The sequence below is a fragment of the Monodelphis domestica genome, chromosome 3 (genome assembly GCF_027887165.1).
Source record: "Monodelphis domestica isolate mMonDom1 chromosome 3, mMonDom1.pri, whole genome shotgun sequence".
Lineage (NCBI taxonomy): Eukaryota > Metazoa > Chordata > Mammalia > Didelphimorphia > Didelphidae > Monodelphis > Monodelphis domestica.
Window position 1 is genome coordinate 26,321,887 of NC_077229.1, and position 18,947 is coordinate 26,340,833.

Sequence of the window (18,947 nt, forward strand, 5' to 3'; positions counted from 1 at the left end):
CCATCAGACCCCTCAGTCAGCTGCCCAAAGCTGTCATTGACAGTCTCTTACCTCTGATCCAGAACCCCGCTGCCAGTGGCTGACTGCTGCGACTCACTCCTCACTGTGCTGTTGGACCTGGACTGGTTTGGGGACAAATTCAACCAGGATCTGACACTTTCCATTGGCTGAGAGCTGATGCTGGACTCCGGAAAGGACTGGTTATCTCTGAAACAAGAGCACAGAATTATCCATCCCCGCCCAAAGGTGATACACAAAGCATTGGCATCATTTATACTGGGGCATCCATATTGACTTCACCCTTCCTTAACTCTCTGCTCTGCCTCACTCAGAATATAACCCTCACTCCCTGGGTGATTTGGGGCAAGATTTCTCAGACCCTGGTTCTATAGGGAGGTTTTCATTTATTTTTCATCTATAAAATAAGAACATTGAAATAAATGATCTCAAAGATTCCTACCAAATCAAATGTCATATGTGCTAACGTGGGTAAAATTGAGAGATCAAAGAAAACCCAGAGATACAGAAAAACACATATCCACAAAACTTGAGAGCTAGAAGGAAACTCAGAAAGCATCTAGCCTAATATATACACATTCATTTCTCTCATTTTATAGATGTCCATTCAATTGGACTATGTTGCTTCCATCTCTTAGTTTCCTTGGTTTCCTTCAACATTCAGCTCCAGCCCTGTATTCTACAAAAGCCTTTCCTGGTCCTCCTGGCTGGTAGTGCCTTCCTCCTCATATTTTATCTATCAATATCATCTATATAGCCATCTATATGCATCCATCCATCCATCTTTCCCTACGTTTCTCTTTCTCCATCTCTCTCTGCCTTTGTCTCTGTCTTCATCTACCCTCTCCATTCATCTATGCATCTATCTATCTATCCATTCATCTATCTATCCATCTATCTATCTATCCATCTATCTATTCATCCATCTATCCGTCCATCCATCTATCTATCTATCTATCTATCTATCTATCTATCTATCTATCTATCTATCTACATCCATCTATCCATCCATCCATCATCCATCCATCTCTCCCTACCTCTTTCTCCATCTCTCTCTGTCTTAGTCTGTCCTCTCCATCCATCTATCTATCTATCTATCTATCTATCTATCTATCTATCTATCTATCTATCTTTCTGTCTATCTATCTATCTATCTATCTACACATATATACTGTATCATATATACACAGTATATATGCGTATGTGTGTATCTGTATGTGTAATCAGCACCCTAATGTGCTGAATGAAAATTTGGTATTCTTTTCACTCTAACACAGAAGAGGAGGTTTGGTTGGGGAAGGAAGGAAGACCTTGGAGCTCATCTATGTGTCTTTGTGGTGCTCAGTCTCTATACCCAGGATGTATACTTTCCTCTCTTCTACCTCTCAAAATTCCTTGTTTCCTTCAAGACGCTAGGCAAGCACCACCTTCCTCGGGAAGTCAAGTGAAGACAACAAGCATTTATACAGTATCTTCTATGTACAAGCCACTGGGCTAAATGCTAAAGATGCAAATAAAGGAAAAAAATAGTCGCTGCCCTCAAGGAGCTTCCAGTGTAATGAGGAAGACAACAAGCAAACAAGGGAAGTATAAACTATGTACAGGATAAATTGGAGATAATCAGGGAAGGAAGACATTAGCATTAAGGGAGATCAGGAAAAGTCTCCTGTCAAAGGAAAAATTTTAGCTGGATCCTGAAGTAAAAATGTTCAAAGTTTGGAGATGGTCTTCAGGGAGAAACAGAAAGGAGTTCAGTGTTACCAGATCTCTGAATATTGGGGTACAAGATACAAGAAGACTAGGAAAAGAAGGACAAGATCAAGTCATGAGAGGCTTTAGAAGCCAAACAGAGGAGGTAAAAGGAAGTCATTGGAGTTTATTGATTTAAGGTTGGGAGGAAGGTGACATGATCAGCCCTGGGATTTAAGGGTAACCTATCAGTTTGACAGCTGAATGGAGGATGAAGGACTAGAGTGGCAAGAGATCTGAAGCAGGCAGACCCCAACCCTATGCCCCACCTCCATGCCCTGCAGGCTATGGTTCGGGTGGAAGGTGTTGGGGAGGTGGGGGCTCTTGATGTGTGAGTAATGTTTGGAAGGTAGAATTAAGAGGAACTAGTAATAGATTGGACATGAGGGGGTGAGAGGGAGGAAGCTCCTTCTAATCCTTGCAACAGCTAGTGCCCTGCCTCTCCAAACTATTTTGTATTCATTTTATATGTATTCTGTACATATACATTTGTGTGTGTGTTGTTTCCCCCAAGAGAATTTGTTAACGAGTCGCAAAGCATTTATGAAGCTGCTACTATACTACAAAAGTTCCTTAAGGGAATGTTTCATTTCTGTCTTGGTATCCCTGGACCTGAGCTCAATGTCTGCTGGCACTTAGTAGGCTCTTAACAAATGGTGTTAATTCCATTCAATTTTTATCTCAATACAAATGGTTCTCAGACCTAGAAACTCTGATGCTTCTACTGCCCTAGAAATCTGTTTCCTTCTTGCCACAGCTCAGATCCTCCCTTCTGTAGGAGGCCCTTCTCCTAAGTGCTAGGGCACCCTTCCAAAAACTTCTTTGCTTCATTTTGTTTGTATTTTATGTCTATTCTTACTTGGATGGATTGTCTTCCTCGTTAGAACATAAACTCCCTGAAGGCAGGAACTATTTCACTTTTGTGAAACCTAAGTTGCTTTTGTATCCTCAACATTTAGTACATAGTGAGTGCTTAATTAATTGCATACAGTGAACACTAAATAATTGCGTTTTGATTGACTGATTGAATGCTTAATTGATGGAGGCTGAGTTATTTCATAACTGAGTCAGTTTCATCATTCACCATGGGGATATGGATGCTTATTTTTAAACCCTGCCTTAGAATCAATTCTTAAATAGAAGAGCAGTAAGGGATAGGCAGACAATCAAATGACTTGTCCAGAGTCACACAGCTAGGAAGAGTCTAAAATCAGATATGAAGACAGATCCTCCAGACTCGAGGTTTGGTGCTCTATCCACTGTGCTACCTACATGCCCCAAGGGATAATGATATGCCAGCCTCTAGATCTGTTGGCATGAGGAGCAAGTAAAGGTAATACATTGAGGTGCTTTGTACTCCTTATTACTGTTATTAGCATTTACTTTTTGTTTATTATTCTAGATCTGTGATTTCCTCAATGAGGGAGGGCTCCCAAAATGGACATTCTCTCCATGGAAGAAGACAGGTAATTCCTATGAAACATACAGGCTTTAGGAGCTGCCTGAGTTCATAAAGGGCTTGATTACTTGCCCAGAATCACATAGCCAATATGTGTCAGTCGTAGTACTTGAACTGAAGTCTTCCTGATCCTAAGGCTAACTCTATCCATCATACCAAGAATTATGATCCCTTTTCTACAGATGAAGACACTGAACTCCATAGGTATTCAGTGACTTGTCCAGATAGCCCTAGCTCATGTTCCAGCATAATATTATAGCTTGGAGAGGCCCACTCTCTACCCATTTGGCCATGGTGCTTCTCCTGAACTATTACACATTCTATAAGATGAACCTTGTCTTTCCAACTGGAAGATAATCACCATGCTTTGCACATCATCTCTCCAACCCCCCGTCCCAGAGCAAGGGCTATTGCTCACTCATTAAAGGAACGTGTTAATGATTTTTCAATGTCTTGATTGAGATATGCAAGCTTATCTATTTCTCCCTTTCAGGATGACATCTGACACTACCATAGACACAAGCCTTAGAAGGCCCCTTTGGGTGGGAACCCAGGTAGCTTTCCTAAGTAGATATTGACATCTGCTCATCAAACATGCCCCTAGAAAACTATGGATCAATCCATCCTCTCACAGTAAAGAGGCTAGTTCACCTTGGGGCCATCTTACTTACATCTCTCTTTGTATTCTGGTAGGGGATACTATGAGTAAGGAACAAGTGTGAATCAGTCAAAATTCACTGTAGCCCCTGGCTCCAGTTGGCTTTTATTTCAATATCTTCCCTTGCTGATCACCAGATGGGGAGGCCCATAGGAATGTCCCCAAAAGAAATTTGAAATGGGATGTGAATCAATCATGATATTTAAAACCTAAAGGGCAGGGAAGATTGAAATGCAGCCTTTGGCTGTAGCAAATGAAAAACCAGAGATGAGACATCCAAGGGAGCACTGGAGTGAGAAGCAAAAGATGGGGGATCCAATTCCAGCTCTACTTTTGCTTACTAGTTATGTGATTCTGTCTGAGTCACTTCTCCTCTTGGGACCCACTCTCCTTAAGTGGAAGTGGATATTATCTAAGGTCCTTTCTAGTTACAGCCCCATAATTCCCTTGGATACTTAAGGCAGGAGGGATGTCTGCTCATCTGTCATCACTGTACCTGCCCCTAAAAAGCAGGAAATGCAAAGGACAAAAGAATGGCCTTAGAACAGGGAAATTCAGGGCTCAGAGAGGTCTTAGAACAAAGAATGTCAAAGTGAGAGATTTCAGAATATAGAATATTAGAGCTGGAAGTGATGCTAGAACAGAGTCTGGGGGCAGAGCAAAGATGGTGGAGAAAGTACATAAACTGATTTGATCTCTGCCAAATAACCCAAAAAACTGATATAATGCCTTAAAACAATTCTGTAGCAGCATAACCCATGAAAAGGAAAGCAAACTCATCTTTCAGTCTAAAATAACTTAGAAGGCCAGGACAAGAGATCTAGGGTGGAGGTGAAGAGGGCACACCCCACTGGAGCATCTGGCATTGGGTGCAGCTGAAGAGCAGGAGCTCTCAGTTACAGATGGTAAAGGGAGCCAGACAACTGCTTAGAAGGAGATTACAGAGATCCCTTTCCTAGCTCTGATTTTAAGTTGCATTGCCTAGATGCAGAACCTGGTCATAGTCCAAGGACACAATGTCAGGGTGAGGAGGAATCCTAGTAGATACCAACACTTAGGACCACAGTAGAGCAGGGGACCCTGGTCACAAAGGGGGTAAACAAGTGCTTGGGATTACTCCCAGACAAGAACATGGGCTGGGAAGAGTATTAAAAACATGTCTCCTTATATCATACCACCTTGGAAGAACTGAAAGCAGATAGATTTTTCAGAGCCAGCTCTGAAGGCAGCTATTCAAAGAAACTGAAGCTTGGAACATTGTTCCTTCCACCACAGTTACAAAGCCCAACTTAAACAATTTTTTGATGAAAAGAAAAGAAAAGAAAAAGGCTGGAAAATGAGCAAACCACAAAAGAAGAAACAACATAAAACATCATTTTGGTGACAAGGAAGACCAAAACACAAATTTAGAAGCCAACAAAGTCAATATTGCTTCATCCAAAGCCTCCAAGAAAAATATTAATTTACTTCTCTCAAACCCAAAAATAATTAACAGAGGAGCTCAAAAAGGATTTAAAAAATGAGAAAAAAAATTGGGAAAATCATGAAAAAGAGCTGACAGCTTGGTCAGGCAAGAAATTATCCAGGAAAATGGCCCTGACATTCTAAAACCACAGGGCAAAATAGAAATTGAAAGAATCCACTAGTCACTTACTGAAAGAGATCTCAAAAGGATAATTCCAAGGAATATTATAGTCAAATTCCATAACTCCCAGGTCAGGGAGAAAATATTGTAAGCAATCAAAAAGAAACAATTTAAATATCATGGAACCACAGTAAGAATAACTCAAAATTTAACAGACAGCTTCTACCTTAAAGGTTTGGAGGGCCTGGAATATGATACTCCATGGTTGTAAAGGAGTTAGGACTTCAACCAAGAATCACTTGCCTGGCATAATCCTATGGGAGCTGGGGAGAGGGGAATGTGGGTATTCAATGAAATAGAGGATTTTCAAAAATTTCTGATGAAAAGCCCAGAATTGAATGGAAAATATCACTTTCAAATCCAAGACTAAGAGAGTTATAAAAAGATCAACAGAAAAGAGAAATCAAAAGACACTCCATAAGGTCAAACTATATGTTCCTACATGTAAAGATGATTTTTGTAATCCCAAAGAACTTTTTCACTATTAGGACAATTAGAAGTGTACATAGACAAAGGGTAAGGATGTAAGTTGAATATGATGGGATGATATAAAAATTTTAATTAAATTAAGGCATAAGAAGGAGTGCATTGGGATGAGGGGAAGGGAAAAATTGAATGGGGATAAAAATCATATAAAAAAGACATAAAAGAGCATTTACAGGAGGGAGGGGAAGATGGGAGAGGTGGAGAGAAGAGCACATGAGTCTTATTCTCAGAATTGGCTCAATGAGGGAAGAACATATACAATCAATTGGGTATAGAAAGCTATCACACTATAGGAAAATATGAGAAGATAATAAGATAAAGTGGGTAAGACTGATAGAAAATATGACAAATTGGGGGATGTAGAGGTCAGAAACTAAACAGGGAGAAACAGGAGAGAGAATAATAAACAGTAATCATAATGGTGCAATTTTTTTTACAAGTCTCTCTAATAAAGGCTTCATTTCTCAAATACATAAAAATGAGTTGAATATATAAGAATACAAGTTATTCTCCAGTTGGTAAGTGGTCAATATATAAATTGGCATTTATATATAAATATATATATATGTTATATATATATATATAAATAGGCAGTTCTCAGAAAGAGTAATTAAAACTCTCTATAGTCATGCAAAAATGCTTTAAATCATAATAATCAGAGAAATGCAAACTAAAACAACTGATACACCACTACACACCTATCATATTGGTTATTATTATAGAAAAGGAAAATGCCAAAACTTGGAGGAGATATGGGAAAGTTGAGACACTAATGCACTGTTGGGGAAGGAGTTGTGAAGTGATTCAATCACTCTGGAGAGCAATTTGGACCTATGGTCCAAAGGCTATAAAACAATACATCCCCTTTGACCAGTAATACCATTATTAGGTTTGTATCCCAAAGAGAGAAAAAAAATGGTCAAGGAGGAAGGATCTATATATACAAAAATATTTAAAGCAGTACTTTCTTTATTGGGGGGAGTACAAAGAATGAATGGCTGAATAGATTATAATATATGATTGTAATGGCATACTATTGTGCTGTAAGAAATGACAAGCAGGAGGAGCTCAGAAAAATACAGGAAAACTTATATGAACTGAAGCAGAGTGAAATAAGCAGAACCAGAAGAACATTGTACATAGGGCCAGAAATACTGTCCAGTGAACAACTGTGAATAACAGATATTATGAGCAATACAATGATCCAAAATGATGAAGAATGCCATCTACATCCAGAGAAAAGATAGTCTAAATCTACACCAAAACAAACTTTTCCCACCTTCTTTCTTAATTTTCATCCTATTTGAGTTTCCCTTCCACAAAAGAATATGGAAGGATGTTTTATATGATTGTATGTATAAAATCTATCTGAGATTGCTTACTATCTCAGTGGGATGTGGGGATAGAGGGAGAGATGGAGGGAGGTAGGAAAAATATGAATATTTCTTTGAAAAATGTTGGAAACTCTTTTTACATGTAATTGGGGGAAAATAAAATTTTAATTAAAAAACAAAAACAGAATCTGGCTTCCTCACTCCTCTGATTTTCAAAGATTCCTGACTGTCCTATTAGGAGGTCCAGATCAATGTTGAACTGAAATAGCTTTCATCTTTTTTCCCCCTTCTTGGATTCCTCTTACAATGTCAGAGGTAGAACTGACCACAAAACATAGACTCTATTATAAAATATGTGGGAGTCTACCTGCCAAGGCAAACCCAGGAACTTAATGAACACAATTACAAAACACTTTTCACACTAATAGTGTCAGATATGAACAATTGGAAAACTACTAATTAATTGATCATGGGTAGGCTAAGCCAATATAATAAAAAATGAGAATTCTATTCAAATTAATTTACCTATTCAGCATCATACCAAAACTACACAAAATTTTATGGAACTAGAAAAAAATATAACAAAATTTATCTGAAAGAATAAAATATCAAGAATATCAAGGGAATCAATGACAAAAAGAAAAGAAAGGTGACCTAGCCATATCATATCTCAAACTGTATTATGAAGCAAAAATCATGAAAAATCTGATATTGGCTAATAGAGTGATGGTGAAACTGTTAGAGAATGAGTGCCCAAACTGCAACCCTCACATTGAATGTGAACCCCCTGCCTTACCCCAGTCAGGGGAGGGAGGAAACACTCCCATTGGGCTACTGGGCCGAGGGGTAGGTTTTGTGAGAAATGTCCTCAGGTGTGCATGGAGAGGTGAAGGGGAGAAGACCCCTCTGGCATGTGTGCCATTGGTTAACCAACATGGGACTAAGAGATAGAGTGGTGGATCGGTGGAATAGATTGAGTACACAATACACAGTAGATAATGGCCATAGTAATCTAGTGTTTGATAAATGCAAACCACAGCTTTTGGGACAAGAACTCATTATTTGATAAAAACTGCTGGGAAAACTGGAAAGGAGTTTGGCAAAAACTTGCTCTAGACCAACATTCCACACCATATCATCATAAGATCCAAAAGAACATATGATTTAGACATAACAGTTTATACTATAAGTAAGTTAGGGGAGCATGGAATTTATGACCAACTAAAAGATATTAGATAATATAGGATATAAAATGGATGTTAAATTTAAAAGTTTTTTCACAAACAAAAACCAGTATTGCCAAGATTAGAAAGAATTCAGACTGGGGGTAAATTCACAGCAAATTTCTAGGATAAAGGCCTTATTTATCAAATATATGAGAAATGAGTCAAATTTATGAGAATACAAGTCATTCTTCAAATGATAAATGGTCAAAGGATATGAACAGACCATTTTCAGATAAAAAAAAAACAACCAAAGCTACCTATAGTCATTTGAAAAAAAATGATCTGTCACTATTGATTAGGAAAATGCAAATTAAAACAAATCTAATAAGACACCACCTGTCAGATTAGCCAATATGACAGAAAAATGAAAATTTTGGAGGAGATATGGGAAAACGGGGCACTAATGCATTTTTGGTGGAGTTGTGAACTGATCTAAACATTTTGGAGAGCAATTTGGAACTATACCCCAAGGGCTACAAAAGTGTACATACTCTATGACCCAGCAATATCTCTACTAAGTCTGTATTCCAAAGAGACAGAAAAGGAAAAGGCCATTTATGTAAAAAAAATATTCATTGCAACTCTTTGTGGTGGCAAAGAATTGGAAATTGAGGGGGTGTCCATCAACTGGAAAATGACGAAACAAACTGTGGTTTTATGTGATTGCAGTGGAATACTATTGTGCTATTAGAAATGATGAGCAGGATGTTTTCAGAAAAACCTGCAAAGACTTGCATTAACTGATATAAAGTGAAGTACGCAGAGTCAGAAGAACATTGTACACAGTAATAGGAATATGACAAGGATATAAATTATGAATGACTTAGCTATTCTCATCAATATAAGGATCTAAGATAATTCCAAAGGACTCATCATGAAAATGCTATCTACCTCCAGAGGATTAATTTATGGATACTGAATTTAGATTAAAGCATTTGTTTTATTTTTTACTTTCTTATTTTTTTCTTGTTTATGTTTTTGGTCTGTGTTTTCTTTCACAACATGGAAATGTTTTGCATGACTATACATGTATAATCTATATAAAATTGCTTGCCTTCTCAATGAAGGTAGAAGGGATGGTAAGAATTTGGAACTCAAAATTTTTTTAAAAAATGAGTATTAAAATGTATATTAATATGTTGAAAAATATTTAAAAGAGAAATAAATATTTGAAAGGCCTTGGAGAAAGGCTGGATATAGATTCCTAGAGTGTTCCACCTAGAAGGTACCTTAAAGAGCATATGGAAGAGCCTTTCCGGAGACCTTATGGCTACTTGATGGTAGAAGTAGGGCTAAAACAGGGTCTTCTAACTTTCAGATCATCATTTTTCCCACTATACCACACTGTCAGTATCAAAGCCATAAATTCCTTCACTCCAGGAAAATTCATTTGTGACACTGAATACAGAGAAGTATCTATCCTTTGTGAACTCATGCTAGAAGAGGGGGTGACCCTTCCCCCAGAGAGTGGAGAAAATGTTTTATAATCCAAGCTGATATACAAAGAAAGTTAGAGAGTTAGATAGCTAGATGGATGGATGGATAGATGGATGGATGGATGGATGGATGGATGGATGGATGGATGGATGGATGGATGGATGGATGGATAGATGCATGGATGGATGGATGCGTGGATGGATGGATGGATGAATGGATGAATGGATGAATGGATGGATGGATAGACCAACAGATATATAAACATGGATAGTAACTAGCTCACTAGATAGATAAGTGAATTTGGGCTCATATTGTGGCATGGTGGGAAAAAAATGTCAGAGAGCTTAGGTTCCAATTTCAGCTTTGCCACTTACTACCTGTGTTACCTTGGGCAAGTCATTTCACCTTTGGATTTGAGTTTACTTCTCACTAAAATACTAATATTCCTTTTCCCATTGAGACTTTCCCCATCACAATTTTGATATATTGGGGTTGGCATAATAAATTAAATAGGAATTTAGGGAGAGTTTTGGAGAAACCAGAGATAACACAGAAAAAGTTTAGAAATTCAGGAATTCATTATAAAAATATGTATAGTATTGTATAACATCAACATATTTTCACTTTAAGTACCATAAATATGTATATAAAGATAAATTAATTTAAAAAATTTTTTTTTAGATTTTAAGTTAAAATAAAGACAAAGCTTACAAAAAGAATGCAAAAACCAGCAGACAACACACAAAGGTTAGAGATGTAGAGATATCTTAACATTGACTTACATATAGCCTATGATCAAATAATGCACTCAAATTTTACAATAAGGAACTATAAAATCCCATAAAAGAAAAAGAAGAAACTCAGACTTCTCTGGTGTGAAGGGAAGACCAAAAAATTTTATGTAGATTTTCCAGAGCTTGTGGACACTGAACCCTTAACCTCCTCACTGTGGAAGGGATACCTGTAATGAGGTTGTACTCGATATTCTCTAAGGTCTCTCCCAACTCTAAAATCCCATAATACTATGACTTTAGACATAGAATAGAACCACTCTCTGGAGTTGGAAAGACTCCTCCATGTTGCCCCTGTTTCACTCCCAACTGTTAAGAGACCACAGCCTCCCTTCTACCTTTACATGGAATTAAGTTGAGCTCTTGGCAGTTCTTCTGAGAACTCTTGACCCCAGAGTTTAAAAGGAAATAAAGTCAATTGGAAAAAGTTCATTAAAAAAAAATTAAAGGTGGTCAATAGCAGATTTTGCCTAAGGACTACGACTTGGAGACATAAGCACTTGAGCCTGAAATAGCCTCCCTCAACCAAAGAAGAAGGCTGAGAGTTAACTTTCCCGCTTGTCTTCCCAGACAGCACTAGGAAGCAAAATGACTACTTGATTCAGACAGCACTGGACCCCGAGATGTTTGCTATGTTATGGCTTCTCTCCTGGGAAGAAGAGAAGCCTGGAAAAGCTGCTCACAGTAGCAAGGGAAATCTAGAGCTGGAAGCCTTCTTGTCCCACCTCTTCACTTAGCAGAAAAGGAAACTGAGGACCACTGATGTGTGCAAGGACACATGGTAAGCAAACTTCAGAGGGAGGATTTGAACCCAGGATTTTGATTCCTCTGTATGATTTTGTAAGCTCCTGGAGAGCTTACAAACTATCCTATTTATCTTTTGATATCTCCCAATGCCTGATACTGTTTATCTGTCAAAGTCCTTCATACCTGACTCTTTCCTACCTTTCCAGTCTTCTTACACTTGATTCCATCCCACCTATTCAGAGACTATGCCTCATCTCTGGGCATTTTCACTGACTGTGCCCGAGTGCTAGGGATGCTCTCCCTACTCATCATCTTTCCCTCCTGGCTTCTTTCAAGGCTCAGAAAAATTTCCACCTGTTACAAATCCCCTGGGGTAATCAGGTCTGGAGTCAGAAAGGTTTATCTTCCTGAGTTCAAATCTGACCTCAGACTCCTATTAGTTGTGTGACCCTGGGCAATTTACTTAACTTTGTTTGTCTCAGTTTCCTCATTTGTAAAATGAAATGGTGAACCACTCTAATATTTTTGTCAAGAGAACTCCAAATGTGGTCATGAAAAATTGGACACACCTGAAAAATGTCTGAAGGATAACACCAAAAGTAAATCCACCTTAGTTTCCTTGACACCCTTCAAGATTAGGCTTGTCTTACTTTTGGCCAAAAGTCTTTTCCTGCTCTATTCTCCTACTCCTTTTCCCACAGCTGTCAATGCCTTCTCTTTCTCCTTTAATCTACTCTGTATAGATCTGGAACATACCTAGCTATGTTTGCATTGTCTTCCCCATCAGACTGTGAGTTCCTTGAGAGCAGGAAATGTTTTTGGTTTGTTTTTTTAAAAGTTTGATTTGCACCCCTAGAAAGTAGCAGGGTGCCCAGCACACAGGCTTAGTCTGAATAACAAAGGCTCCTACAATCACAAGAAGTGGCATCCCTAGGCTCTTAAGTTTGCAAATCACTTTGAATACATTATCTGCAAGTTAGTTGAGATAGGAATGGGAATGATCATCCCCATTCTAGAGATGAGAACATTGAGGCACAGAGATTAGGGTACAGAGTCATTGAGCTGATATATATATATATATATATATATACATATATATATATATATGTATATATATATATACATGTATATATATATATATCAGATATGGGTTTGAACTCATGATTTCTTGGCAGCATATATCAAAAAATGAGAATCAAACCAAGTCTTCCTACTCTCTAGCCCCATCCAACTCTCTATCTGCATTTTAGCACCACTTCTCATTAAACTATAAACCCCAAGGACTGGGAAATGGAAATTGTGACTATGAAGACTGTGGATGGCCCAGCTTTCTGAGCACGTAGCCCCTGCAGAGTCAAAGAAAGGCCTGTTGCCTTTGAGTCTAATTCCCAACATGGGAAAATGTGACTTTTCATAATCTGACTGATTCTTCCAAAGACCCTCCTCGTGAGCTCAGAGCTGTTTGGAATACTGATTTGGGGCTCAAATGGAAAGCTGGGAAAGAGGCAATTAAAGGGAGGGGCAGGAATTTTCTGGGTCAGGAAATAGAGATCTAGGCCCAGACCCAGTCTTTTTTCAGAGATGCCTCAAAAGCCCCTCTCTTATGGAGGTGTCTAGAAAGCCCTCTCCCCATCCCAACGGGAGGACATACATCTATCCCCCCCAAAAAAACACATCTCCATAGACATGTAGGATCATTAGAACTCAACTAGCCAAACCCTTTCATTTTACAGAGAAGGAAACTGAGGCCCTTGGGCTTTGTCCAGTCACAGAGCCAGTAAATAAAAGTTAAAACTAGATTTCAGGATTATGGACACTGTGCTTCTCTATGGATCTCAGTTTCCTCAAATGTAAAATAAAAGAATTGGACAAAGATCTTTACCTGCTCCCCCTTAATTTGCTAGTATCATGTTTTAACAGGTCAGCTGGAGCTGACATCATGGATTTTATGGTCTAAGATTCTTTCTGGTTCTGATATTCTTTGGTTTTATGATTTTCAGGTCCCTCCCAGCTCTGACATCCCCTGTTCTCTAATCAAGGACTGTCCCAGCTCTGACATTATACGTTCTAGGATCCCTCCAAGCTCTGACATTCTATATTCTAAGTCCTTCCTAGATAACATTCTCTGTTCTGAGTTTCCTCCCATCTCTGGCATTCTCTGGTCTAAGGACTGTCCCAGCTCTGACATTATACGTTCTAGGATCCCTCCAAGCTCTGACATTCTATATTCTAAGTCCTTCCTAGATAACATTCTCTGTGCTGAGTTTCCTTCCATCTCTGACATCTCTGATCGAAGACCCTTCCCAGATATAGCTCTGACAGCCTCTGTTCGACCCCTCCCATTCCCAACTCCACTCTACGATTCCTCCCAGTTCTGACATTTCCTCTTTGAAAATCCCTCTCAGCTGATATTCTCTTTTCTAAGCCCCACTCCCTACAGTAATTCTGACATTCTGTGCCCCATGATTCCATCTCCTAGCTGTGACATGAATTATTTACCTTGAGGGATGGAGGGAGAAATAGGAGACATCAAATCCACGATTGGAATTGGAAAATTGATCAAGCCTGGCTCAGCTGACCATAGAACTATGCCAATGTGTTCCCTTATTCTGGGTCCCTACACTAATTGGTTGTTTTCATGGAGTCAAATGGGTCTTGTATTAAGAGGAGGGTTCTTTTCAATTCACATTTATTAAGCATGGGGTATATGCATATCCTAAGATGCTCCTGGAACACCATTAACAGAATTCATGCCTTGAAAGGACTCCCCAGGAGCGATGATAGAATTGTTCAAATCTGTTCAAAAACTTGAGTCGAGCCTCTCTTGTGAGCCACAAATGCACTTGGCCCAGGCTAGTGATCAATGACCAATTGATTCTCATGCCTCCAGCAGGGGCAGAGATGGATTAGGGGGGCAGAGAGCCAAGTGTAGGAGAGAGATAAAAGTCAGGAAAAGGAATGAAAAAGGAAAAGGATCAAGCTTCCTAGATCAAAAGCTGAAATGAAATTCAGAGATCATTTAATAGGACTCCCTTATTTTACAGATGAGGAAACTGAGGTTCATAGAGACGGTGACTTACCTGAAGTCTCACAGATTTTAAATCTCAGGGGTAGGGTTGAAACCCAAGACAGAACCCCAATTCCAGAGTTAAGGTTCTTGTTACTATACCCTTTGGAGACTCTTATTCTAGGCCCAGCCCCACAACTGACCAGCTAGATGACCTCAAGCAGGTCACTCGACCTCCCTGGGCCTCCATGGCATCACATAGGGCCCTGGATGAGACAGTTTCTTAGGATCTCACTAGTTCTCAGATCTAAGAACCAAGAAGTACAGAGGAGCCAATAAGACTTTATATCAAGGGAGCAGATCATTTATAAGGTAGGCAGGCAGGCAGGGCACCAACCACAAAGAGATCTTGAAAGAAAGTCTTGCCCAGCCATTCATGTGCTTCATGCTACAGTAGGGATGGGCCAATAATGGGAGGCAGACAGACAAGAACAGGGCTGGAGAGATATGTTCCGTTGGTGTTTTTTTGTTGTTTAGGCATTTTTCTATTGAATCCATCTCTTAATTACCCCAGTTGTGGTTTCTTGCCAAAAATACTAGTTATTTGCTGGTTCCTTCTTTAGCTCCATTATACAGATGAAGAAACTGAGGGAAACAGGGTTAAAAGTAACCTGTCCAAGAAATGTCTGAGGTTAGATTTGAATTCAGGTCTGCCTGCCTCCAATTCTGGCACTCTCTCCTCTGCACCACCTGTCTATTACATTGGTAGGAAGTGGCAAAGTCATGATTTGAATCCAGACTCTCTGGGTCCAAATCTACTACACACCTCCATGAGTGTGTGTCATCATAGCATGGAGCTCTGACTCTGATGTTTGTGGGATAGCCTGAATGATCCTGAGATGAACTGCTCCCTTCATCCCTTTCTTCTCCATGCCAACCAGAGACCCACATTTCTTGGGCCATGTTCCACAGCTCCGAGACAAGATAAATAAGAATCATCTCCTTTCTCACCCCCTAAAGACAATACAGGCCTTCCAGAGAGAAGAAGGATCTGCTGAGCTTCTGGGATAGGAAGCCCAGTGGTTACCTTTCATTATCACTATTACTGGAGTCTACATCTTCCAGGGCCATCTGTAAATCTGCGATTCTCCGGATGGATACCTCGAGGTCAGCCTGTAGTGTCAGCCTCACCGCCAAGAGCTCCTCTACACGCTTCTCCTGTGGGACAGAGATGCCACAAGTTGGGAATCTGTTTAAATATTTGCCTTCTACCCTTTGTGTTTACTGCCACCTTCATTTCCCAATAGGGCCTTTCCTCTTTGCCCTCCCAGGGATCCCTCCCTTCAAATAAATAAAAAGGAAAGAGAAAAAAATCCAACCAAGTAACCAAAATACCAAGCAAGTCTGATTTTCCATCTAGAGTTCCGTACCCAAATCCCCCACCTCTACAAATAAGGGAAGGGGGTCCCCCTCCCCTTTTTCTGAGGCCAAGTTTGGTCCCTGTAATTGCTATAAAACAAAAATTCTAATTGGAATTTTTGTTATTGAAGTAATTCTCTCCATTGACATCATTGTAGCCATATTGCTTTCCTGATTCTGCTTACTTCACTCTTCACCCATTAATCATTTTTTACAAGCTTCCCAGAATTGGTCCTAGTCATCATTTCTTATAGAACAGTGATGTTCCATTACTCTCAGGTGACATAATTTCCTTGGTTCTTTTCCAGTTCGTTGGCTCATGGGATCATAGATTTAGAAGTGGAAGGGTCCTTAGAATCCATCTGGTCCAACCCCTTCATTTTACAGATGAGGAAATTGTGGTAGAGAGAGGTCAGGTAACTTGCCCAAAGGTTACACAGCTAGTCCATATCTGAAACAGGATTTGAACCCAAGACTTTAAATGCACCCCACTGCATCAACTTTGTTTCCCATACTGGCTACTACAACAAGTGCTGCCATAAATAATTTGTCCATATAAGGGAAACTTTCTACTCATAGGAAGTCATTCTCTGAAGGCCTGGACCAATATCAAGGCCATTAAGGACCTATGGATATTCCCAGAGAAGACCATCTGAGGGAGTGGTGGGGAGAAAAGGATGACTTCTCTCTTCCTGTAGATATTGCTTGTCCCCACCCAAGTAGGACCGACAGGTTGGGACTCCTTCTTCCTCTCTGAACTCCCATACCATGATGCACCTCTCTGATGGCCCTGATCACACCTTCCTTCTCTATATTGAAGCAACTTCTTAATGTAGAAGGCAGGGCATGTCCCTTGTTTTCCTTTGGGTCTCCCCAGGGCCCTGTAGCTGCCCTCCAAAGGGTAGGGGCTTAATAATTGACTGATGAATTGGCATTAACATTAGCATTGACAAAAACTTCCTACCTATGAAAGCTGCCATGTCCCTGAGCAGAGTGGAGGAATCTCTTTCATTGGACATCTTTAAGTGTGTATTTGTTGGGAAAGCCATAGAGAACATTCTTGTTGAAATATAGATTAGACCAATACTCCAGGGATGCAGCATGGTACTGCAGAGAGAGCTCTGCTCTGAGGTCAAAGACCCTGGGTTCAAGTCCTGCCTCTGATCTCTTTTATCTGCCTTTTGGGAAAAATCTGTTCATTTTCCCATAACTCAATGTCTTCATCTATAAAGGGAGGGGGTCTTGGCTAGATGTTCTCAAAGGGCCTTCCTAACATGACACCTCAGGTTCTACAGTCTCTGACACCTTTACCAACTCCAGAGTTCTACAATCCAAGATGAAGAGGGCAACCCAAACAGTGATATTTTTTACCCATTCAGAAGTAGCAGAATAAAGTAAAAACCTTCCCAAACATAACCAAAACCCTCATCCTAATTCCACTCCGTGCCAAGGCTCAAGAGTATCTCTTAGCCCAGCTTCTTTGAAGTCAGAGCTTTCAATTGCAGCAGAACTGTTTGTTCTGACAGCTTGGAGTCTCAGGCTGCTGCTGGAACCTGGTATCACATTCAGGGAAAGGATTTTTGGGTGGCTGCAGTGTTTTCACTAGGCAATTGCCTGGTGTTTCCAGAGGGAGAAACTGCCATCATTCCTTGGCTGTAACATCACAGGACCTCAGAATCTCAGCACTGGAATGGATTTCAGAGATGATCCAGGTCAACCCAACCCTAAATAAGAATTCCCTTGATAGCATGAATCCAATGCCTCTGTTTGAAGTCCTCTCAAAATGGGAACCTCACTACCTCCCATTGAAGTAACATTTCATTTGTGGATAGCTCTTATTTTTAGGAGCTCCTTTTTACGTCAAGGCTAAATCTGCCCTTTGTGATCCTCTTGAGTCCTCTGGAGCCAGACTTCCCCTAATTCCTCTCTCATATGACAGTATGACAAGTTGAAGACACCTGTTCTGTCCCTTCTGTGCCTGCTTTTGTCCAGAATCAACATCCCTGATTCCTTTAACCAATCTTTGTATGGTATAAACTCAAGGACCTTCCCTACTGTTTGCCCTCTTCTAAATGTTTTCCACAACTACCACTTCAATCAATCAAGACTCCTGGAATCTAAGCCTCTCTAGATTCACCCCCAAATGGCCTTAGCTTTGTTGGGCACCCCTTAGCACAGTGCCTGCTGCATAGGAGGTGCTTAATAAATGTTCATTGTTCTTTTGAACGAAGGAGCTTCACTCTTCTACCTCTGACACTCCATGTATTTGTAGTGTCTATACATTCTTCTAGGTATGTCTGTGTAGTGCCTATGTTTCCCTCACACACAAATGTATGTACAACTGATGTCAAAGTGGGAATCTCTCCAGGCGTGCCCTTGAATCTAGTTTAACCATTCCACTAGTGATAAGCAGGCTGCAAGAAGAGATTAGATATTCTGTTCAGCTCAGGTTGAGCTTCCAGGGAGCCCTCAGGATCAGAGGCCTTCGATATTCAAAGAGAGTAAAAAAGAGAGAGAGAACAAGCAGCAAAGGGACACAGTGGGTAGAATGCCCAGCTTGACATCAAGAAAATGCATCTTCCTGAGTTCAAATCTGGCCTCAGATACTTAATAGTTATGTCACCCTGGGCAAGTCACTTAACCCTGTTGGCCTTAGTTTCCTCATCTGAAAATGAGCTAGGGAAGGAAATGGCAAACCAATTCAGTATTTCTGCAAAGAAAACCCCCACATGGGGCCACAAAGAGTTGGACATGCCTGAAAACAACTGAATGATGAAAGAAAAATGGGAGGTGCCTCCAGACGTTCTAGCATCTTGCTGTTAGGATTCAGTAAATGGCAATGTCTTCCCTACCTGAACCAATGGAATTTGGAATTTGAATGTGAAAAATCCAAACCATGTTCTCTAAACTTCAGTGTTTCTTTGGTCTTGCCTTTAGGTAATGGGGAAGTTAGAGTATTTGGGTTTGCCAA

At 40.0% G+C, this 18,947-nt stretch overlaps 1 protein-coding gene across 1 annotated transcript in view; it reads right to left on the reverse strand.

Moving 5' to 3' along the window:
• The window catches only part of LOC100010514 (unconventional myosin-XVIIIb), a 204,375-nt gene that overhangs the window by 58,465 nt on the left and 126,963 nt on the right, over positions 1-18,947 (reverse strand). Inside the window, exons 13-14 of the mRNA XM_056821572.1 lie at positions 15,645-15,775; positions 52-207 (exon numbers count right to left, since the gene is read on the reverse strand). Coding sequence (XP_056677550.1) covers positions 52-207; positions 15,645-15,775 — 287 coding nt within the window. The remainder of the gene's footprint in view (positions 1-51; positions 208-15,644; positions 15,776-18,947) is intronic.